The sequence below is a fragment of the Erigeron canadensis genome, chromosome 2 (assembly GCF_010389155.1).
Source record: "Erigeron canadensis isolate Cc75 chromosome 2, C_canadensis_v1, whole genome shotgun sequence".
Classification (NCBI taxonomy): domain Eukaryota; kingdom Viridiplantae; phylum Streptophyta; class Magnoliopsida; order Asterales; family Asteraceae; genus Erigeron; species Erigeron canadensis.
Window position 1 is genome coordinate 4,711,060 of NC_057762.1, and position 8,924 is coordinate 4,719,983.

At 34.3% G+C, this 8,924-nt stretch overlaps 1 protein-coding gene across 1 annotated transcript; it reads right to left on the reverse strand.

Annotated features, from left to right (window-relative positions):
- Positions 1-4,088: 4,088 nt before the first annotated feature.
- LOC122590111 (amino acid transporter AVT1I-like) lies at positions 4,089-6,903 on the reverse strand. The gene is made up of 3 exons (XM_043762446.1): positions 6,634-6,903; positions 5,035-5,642; positions 4,089-4,772 (listed from the first exon to the last, which is right to left on the reverse strand). Exons 1-3 carry the CDS (start codon positions 6,791-6,793, stop codon positions 4,251-4,253), a joined length of 1,290 nt encoding a protein of 429 aa, XP_043618381.1. The 5' UTR covers positions 6,794-6,903; the 3' UTR covers positions 4,089-4,250.
- Between the last annotated feature and the right edge of the window lie 2,021 nt (positions 6,904-8,924).

Consider the following 8,924-nt stretch of genomic DNA (forward strand, 5'->3'; position numbering starts at 1 on the left):
CTCTGCCTACACCAAAGGAGGTAACCGCTTCATGAACAACACCAGCAAGATCTGGCCTTTTCAGCGAGGAGAAAGGAATCGGGCCAAAATCAACCATATTAGAAGAGAGAAGAATGGGATGGTGGTCTGATAGGTCTCTGTCAAGTGCCAAAAAAGACGCCTCTTGCCACTTAGACATAAAATTTTTGAAGGCAAGGAGACACGTATGTGAATTTGTAACCCCCCATGCTATACTCCAGCAAGTTTGCATCATTTATAAAAAATATTAAAAGCATTTGCCCCCGCATTATTGAAATCAGAATTGACACGATCAGCGGGTATTAAAATCTCCAGCCAGTATCCATAACGCCGGCCTCCTGACCAGCAACAATTTCACCAAGTCTAGACCATAGACGTACTCCTTTTTGCCCTTAAATCTTGTGGGGCATAAATGTTAACTATATTCATATTTATATATAGCATCATCCTTAGAGTAACTAGCAACCCATAGAAAGTTTTGCTCTTTTACAACTCCAGTTTTAAACCCCCTGATCTACCATTAGCATTCACCCAGTCCTTTTCATAGTTATTATTCCCCCAAAAAATTGATTTTTGTATGGTCTGCCAACTGTGATTCTTGTAAACATAGAATATTTACCTTATGAGAGATTCTGATCGAGTCTTCAAACCCAGGAGACCTTTGCATCGTCTCCCATACCCCTTACATTTAGGGATAGCAAATTCATTGAGACAAGTATGTGATCCCATCTCCAATAACAACTTCTCTCATAATGGGCTCTGCCTTTTGAGCATCAATTCCGAACATGAGTACACCAACCTCTAATGTAGCATCAATTTCATTGTTTAAAGCTTGAACCACTGGATTATCTGATGAGTTATCATCTTTGAGGCTGTCAGGACATTATTTATGCTATCGATGAGGTTTAAACACCTCTTTTTTTCTGAACATTCAATCGGTATACGACATCAGGAAAACTTCACCGTATAATGGTGAAACCTTGTACATACCTTAGATAGCGAGATATTGACGATGAGTATTCGGAGGGAAAAACCCAAAAGTTTGTCGAACTCAAGACCTTGGATAAAACCGAGAGTCACTCTCACCAACTAGGTTAGACATCATTGGCAGTTTAAACCCCTAATATCACTTCAGGTGAAGGGGGCATTACTGATGAACCAAATATTGTTACCAAAAATCAATGGACTTATTTTATCAAAACTAAACATTTCTATTTTTATTAGTTTACATGAACTCAAGTCGTGGAGGTATTGACTATCGAGACCCAGCTGGGACAAGGATGTAGGTGTAGTTTCTGGAGTGTGAGTTTTCCCTTTGATAGATAGCAAATTTTTTTATCAAGGTATTTAAAATTGATGCATTAAATTGGTTTCCATGGGGTTGATTGAATTTTATGGTTTTATCAAATGTGTACTCAGTTATCCTGTCTCTCGTATATGTTCACAGGAATTTGTTGATTGAAGCGGAGTGGATTAATGTTTAAAACTCAGATTTCGTCTTCAACCCATCTCTTGCATGCACATCCTCTACCCATCGTTTATGGTGGTTTAATAAGATCTTGAAACTTTGAAGATTTTTTTATCCTTTTTGTTTGGTTACAAGAGAATATGGATCGAGCTGGCCGGTGTTACTGGTGATTTGGAATTGTAGGTGCAGTATGACAATTACGCTGAAAATTATGATTGACGTTGTGTTTTTTCTTTGCATTGCAAGTTTGATGTACGTGATGAGGGGATGTTTCACCGCTTGAGCAGAATTCACAATAAATCTGACTTGAGTGCTATTTGATAAATCTACTATACGGTATGGGATAATAACCCCGACCCCGTTTGCATATGTGGCATTCTGCACCGATTTTAATCCCATCCCAGATCTACACCGAACATATATATATCAAGAATCCGTACGTGGTTTGTTGGCCGATGCATTCACATATCTTGATATCTAATGAATCGAATGCCCACTTGGCTATTTCATAATATAATATATTCATTAAATATAATTTAGTATCTAATATAAGAAATATGATTCTCTATATATGGTTGGTTTGTTGTTATTACTTTAAAATGTTCAAATTACTTTGTTTTTTTTTTCAAAGGTAGGTGATTTTATTAATAACCTCTTATTTTAAAAAAGATAACTTTCTTAATATATACAGATAAGCTGTAAGTTATGTCCTAAAAGTTTCTTTGTAAGCGTTCCAAAAGCGAGCGATAGAACGTAACATGGAATTTGTGAAGAGGAGTGGTTTTTAGTAGTATTTTAATGTTTATTCAGGTTTATTATTAACTAGGTGAAACTGTGCGTTGCACCGGTCTAGTTTATTTCTAAATAATTTATCATAAATGACATGCAATAAAAAAGATGTTATAACTTCAAGTGAATAGTTATATATAATAAAATAGATCACTTACTTATATTGACCCAATGGTAAGAGGTGGATAAATGAGTGGGTTGGGTAACGGTCAAAATGGATAACGTTTTGCACAGGTTGAAACCGAGTGTAACAGAAAGACTTTTTTATCCGAAAGATTCAAAAGTGTTATGAATGACTTATTCAAGTCAAATATTATTATAAAGCTGAGATAACAGATCAAAACATGTAATTTCTTTACAAGTTTAAACTGTTTAGTGGAAGAGTTTAGGCTGGCCAAACACTTCGCTTATTTTTTTTGTTACAACATATTTTGACAACATGGTATTGAATATGGTATAAACTATTTTCTCCGAATGGGAGACCAACATCCTAGCCCTGTAACGACATTTTATAAATAAAATATCCTATAATCGGGTTATAATGCGATCTTCAATTGAAGTAAGTAATGATATTGAGCTTAGAATGACTACCTAATACAATACCGAACAAAGTGAGCTTACCACAGGCTTGTCTATTAATTAAACATCTAACAATATTGACTGCCATGACCTCACCTCTACACATTTTGCAATAACCGAATGTTGCGTGAGTATATTACTATATTCATGATTTAACCATCATATGATTTCAAATTCAAATAAGCCAGAACATATATACATGATTATGTATTCACTAAATAATTTGTATATAAGCAAATTGTTATTAAGGTGCAATACATGCACAGTTGTTTGAAAGCAAAACTTTCCAGGAAACTACTCGCATAATATACATGGGTCTTCATGTTCATTTGAGAGGATTTGGTTACGGTATACATTTTTGACGCAAAAAAGATAAAAACATTAAGTGTGGGTCAGTGGGTGGATGTGCAAGTAATTTCATAGTACAAGTTCCAAGCTAATATTATCATTTTCAATACACTCAATACACTCAACTAACACGCCGTTTTAAATAAATAAATAAAATCGTACAATATTTATAGCTAGTCAATCCTTATAATCAATCGTGTAGTAATTCCGTACATCGTATTAGTATTAGTGCTAGTATATTATATAAGTATCAAGAATTAAAAAGAAGTTAGACTTAAATTTATTGGACTTGTCATGTTAAATATTTATTGGACTCATGAAATAAATAATCAATTTAAGTCCACTAAATAATTAACCCAAGTCCCTAAAAGCCTTTTATGTAGTTAGTTAATTATATATTGGTTTAACATAAGTATTAACTATATATATTAATTAAGGTTTTTTGTTTGGTTTGTACATGAGATGCCGTTAGAAACAAATCCCAAACAAACAAGCCTTTTGCTCCATTGTGATGAGGCGGTCAAAAAGCAAAGAGATATTCTCTTTTCGAATATTGCCATATTGGTCGAACTCATTAGAAAAAGGAACATTCCTCTCTGCTGTTAAGTGCTGTAGAAGTAAATGAAAAGATATCCGCTTTTCTTCCATGTGAAGCCGTGAAGAAGAAAGAAAGATTAAAATAGTTTTTAGTTTTTCTTTTAGCACTTGATACATGAAAGGACTAGCATCCGAAAATTGAAGTGTAGTGTGGACTAACCTTAAAAATATTCATGCTTTTGAATATTGGTTTCAATCTATCCGTGTTCTTGAATCATGTCTAAATTCAATCCACAACAGTGTAAAGTAATCAAGTCTATCATTATTATCTATGTTATTTAATAATATGTTATACGAGATCTACTTTTCCGCTGCATTTATTCGTGATTATTACATGTTTAATATGTTTATATTCCTACACTTAATTACTTAGCTACATAAGTTTATATTTCTATCCAAAATTGACATATGCTAACATAGCTTTGATTTGAAGTCAACTACTTGTTCCTCCTCATAAGTTGGTTATTATATCTACCAATGATACATAGGTACCCACAACTGCAACAATTAGGCCAATTAACGCAATGAACCCCACAATCATCATCTCAAGCCCAATTCTCTTCTTGCTGCAACCGCCGCAGATCTTCAAGTAACACAAGCACGGTATCGTTATTGAAGTTGTAGCACTTAGAAGCGCTCCCACGAGGGACATTAGATACCCGAAAAATGGGAGGGACAGGGCTACAACTACGGTGCTTATCATCAATATCGTTCTAATTAAAAAGCTATGCATCCGTTTGTTGTAAGAAGATTGAAACTTTGCTTCGATGCTATTAACTATTGGTGTTAACATTAGTGCATATTTAGCTATTGGAGTAACGAGAGCGGTGCATATGGCCAGTTTTGAGCTTATATTGGTTGTTGAAAGGTTTAGTGTGATCTGTGACTCTAACTCTTGACCAAACATAAGGTAGCCAGTAATCGCCATAATTGAGTAAGTAGCCGTACATAAGACAAAAGATAGGAGCAAGACCTGCAGGGTAGAATAACAGAGGAAATAAGAATTTGTTCCACAATATAAGTTCATTGTAGATGATTTTTTCCCATAGGTCTTGGGTTCAACTCCTTAAGAGTGACAAGTCTGTGGTTTTTTTTTTTCTCTAAAATGTCTGCCCATCTCTTGGAATCTATGGGAAGGAGTGGAACTGGAAGGGCCTCAACCTTGTAAGGTGAGGTCTTCCCTGATGTTGCTACTCGATTGACCGTTAAAAAAATGGTATATTAATTATCAATACCTTTGGAAACTGATGTTGGTTTCTCATGGAGGTATACAGGGTAGGGAAAACAGGATGAGCACAATAGCAGAATGCATATAAGCTTATAGCCGACGGAAGCCCATTCCAGTTTATGAGCTGACCCTTTTGTTGAAACCCAACACCGTCAACCGCACCAGCCCAAAAGATCGAGCCTAGGATGATCATGGATGCTAAAACTCCACTGGCTGACACATATGAAAGGAGTTTCATGCTGTTAAACCAGTTTGTGGGGAATATAATGATCGCAACAAGGACAACAAATACACTTTTTGTTCCAATACGAGTGCCATATATATCAAAGTCCATATCTGGGAATAAGTTGCACATATTATCGCCTTCTAGGATCAGGAAACCTGTTGCGACTAAGTAGAGCTCTACATTCATAGTGGTTGATACTATAGTTCTTCCCGTTTTGCCAAAAGCACGTTCCCCAATATCGGGATAACTAGTTATCATTGGATCGATCTCCATACATCTTTGGATTAACAATCCCGTGTAGAAGGTTGAGCTAGCAATCACAAAGAGTAGTATCAAGCTCAACCACCCTCCTGATGCCAATGCATATGAAATTGAAAGTATTCCTACTCCTGAAAATCCCATCAAAGAAAGCAAATAAGAGATTTTGTTGTTAAAAGAATGCAAATCTAGCTTCTTTTTATTTGTTTAATTTAATTTTCGAGCGCATGACAGTAGAGTGGATCTATACTCGATACCGTTTTTTTCCTCAAAAAGTGTAGATTGGCAGGGACCCCTCAACCCATGAGTTTTTTAGAACTAGCCATTGTCCACTACACAAGGACTAGCTCTAGACAACTCAATTGACAAAGTAACAAATGGTAGAGGCAGAGTTTGACTGATGGCCTTCTTATCTGCAAAAGTCCCTCTAGCGGGCCCATGTGTTTTGTGATTGTAGATACCACTTGAGCTATGCTCAATTCCACCCCAATACCTTTCTTTAGCCCAGATAAACAGAAATTGCATAGTGTATGTCCAAAAATTATTAAGTTTTGTACTGTACTATGCAAGTATGGGTTTTCCTCCGATAAAAACCTTAGATTGTTTCCCACCTGGTCTCAAATATGAACCACAAAAACTGTTCTCAAATATTTCATTTTATACCCCTTTCTTTACAACAAATGTATTTAAATTATTTCCTTGTTTACTTTTCCAACTTTTTGTGGTTCTATGTACCCAAGTCAATTATCTATCGATGGAAGTTGAAAAGAGTTTTTAAGTATAGTGTGTAGTGAATATTGGTATTTTAGTATTTAAGCTATCAAATCTTTGGCTCCATATCAATATAGTTGAGTAATTAACTTTCGTATAGTCAAACTATGCGGCAATTAGTAGTTGAGTAATTAACTTAAGGTATCTTAGTCGTCCTTAATTAATCGACATAGCTCATTAATTAGAATCGATAACGATCAACAACATTTGTTGGATAGAGTTAGGCCGGCCTCACGATGAATATGTTGAATAAGAACTACATGCAAGATTCAGCATTATTTGAAACACAAATAAAGTACAACATCTTTCAGCCGAAGAGATCGATATAACGATTTAAGTAAAGAGGGGGACCTGAGAGAGCATTGAGACAATTGAAACAAGTACTGATGAAAGAAGTAGTGCCCATGTTGCTGTATAGCTCCTTCTCCACCTTATTTGTTCCCCCCACATCTCCTTTGCCAAATAATAGTGGTATTGTAACACAATAATCTTCCTGATTTTTGGCCTCCATTTTAACTGTTTGAGAAAATTTATGCAAACCTCTCTTTACAAGTTACACTTGTTTGATGGTAATGGCAACATTGCACCATATATATAGATATAGATAACACTTGTTAGTTGTTACTTTCAAACTCATAAAGCAGAGATGAATTGTCAATGGGCCGGGTGTTTTTATTGTGCTTATATATTATTGTAACACGTGATGCACGGTTTTTCAATAGTAGATTATGCACTAATCTCTCTAAATTAAGTCTAAATTCATACTACCAATAATTGAACAGTTTTTATTCCCATAGACCAAAAGTTCAAGCCGTTTTTTACCCTCATGTATCCCACCAACCAAAATCATACCAACTAAAGGATATCCAAGTCATTCAGTGACTTTTGTTTTCCACCTCATATTCCTCTTCCACAGTGTTTTCTTATCTTGATGTAAAAACTTACTAATAAGTAATTTTTAACAAAAAATAACAACTAAAAGATACATTTTTAGGCTCGTTAGATTCATTTTGACGATAGCTTTTCAACTATATATATTGTTTTAGAATTATTAAAATTACTTTTAACAAACTAGATTATATACGAAATTTTTATAAGGGTAAATTAAAATAAAAGATGACAAAAGTGAAAGTTATAATGTACGTAATTATGAAATAAGTTGTGTATTAATCTATTGACAAACTATAGAAAAAAAAAATCGGTTGACATATTTCAAGTTACAAGAAAAAAACATTTATTAGCATGACTTATTTAGTTATTTTGGAAAATGATATACAAGAGCCTTTTTTTCTTTTTTCTCTCTTCATATGTTATCTTTTTTTTCTTTAAAGATATATAGTAAAGGGGGATGGATGGGTAGGCATCGGTTTCCCATCGGCTTGGCCTAATCCGATGGGTAAAACGATACCTACGAAGGGCTGTGAGAGGGTTGAATTTGAAAGCCTGGTGGTGAAATTGAAGAAAGAAAGAGAAATGTGAGGGAGAAAAGCATATAAAGAATTTGTATGATTGGACAAAAAATATTGGGTTAATTGGATCTCATGGCCATCAATACAAATGATGATTTGGAGAGTTGGAGGATTGGAATAACTTGACAGATTTCTATTGATGAGATTCAAAAGAATTGAAGATTTGGAAGTCATGACTTCTTCCCTAGCATATATAGTATCTTTGCAAAGCAACTGGATTAACAAATTATGTCGATGATATTCAATAATTTTTAATAGTAGTTGTGGCACTTTCATAGATGGTGTAATAGTTTAGAAAATAATGTTTCGATTAATTGAAAAAAATTAGACATAACTGAGAATTATAACATACTGTAATATTTATGACTTTTGACTGGTTGACTATGTGTACAATTTGACTAATTGCTTAGATAGTAATATAAAGTTCGAGTTCAATTTGTGGTCCATTTGTGTGCAATGTGTTCAATTATATCTTATATGCTAGTTGAGGACATAAGATCGTATTATTCGATTATATGATTCGAGATGACATTTAAATGAAGTGGGAAAATTGAAATGGATCCTTCATGGGTTATACCCATGACCTAACCTTATCACTTCTCTCTTTTTCTCAACCATTCATCCATTTCATTATCTCTCTTCCTTCTCTCTCTACACTAAATGTAAGGACACATTCACTTCTGTCACTCTCTCTCTAAATTCTAGACTCATTTAATGTTAATCTATATTCTATTATATGACAAACTATTTTCCCGTCTTTTCAACTCTCTACCATTAAAATACTTAAAATACCTTTAATTTTCAACATATTTTTAACTCACACACTAAATCTACCCAATATATTCCTAAAATATTTACCAACCACATTTATTCAAACTATCTATCTCCTTTATTCATTAACTTAAATATTTCCACCTAATATCTCTATAATACTCTTAATAAAATTATTTACAAAAGATACATCTTTTAACCATAAAATAACTACATTATCATTTGCATCAATTATTTTTAGATTAATAACCACATCGTTACCACCACCACCACCATCACCACCCGTGGCCGCCACCGCCGCCGCATTGCGCGGGTGCCCATCTCGTCCAAGCAAGATTGTGTTAAAATCATCATTAATATCATCCTTCTTCCAACATATCAAAAATTAGAGCTTCAAGGTAC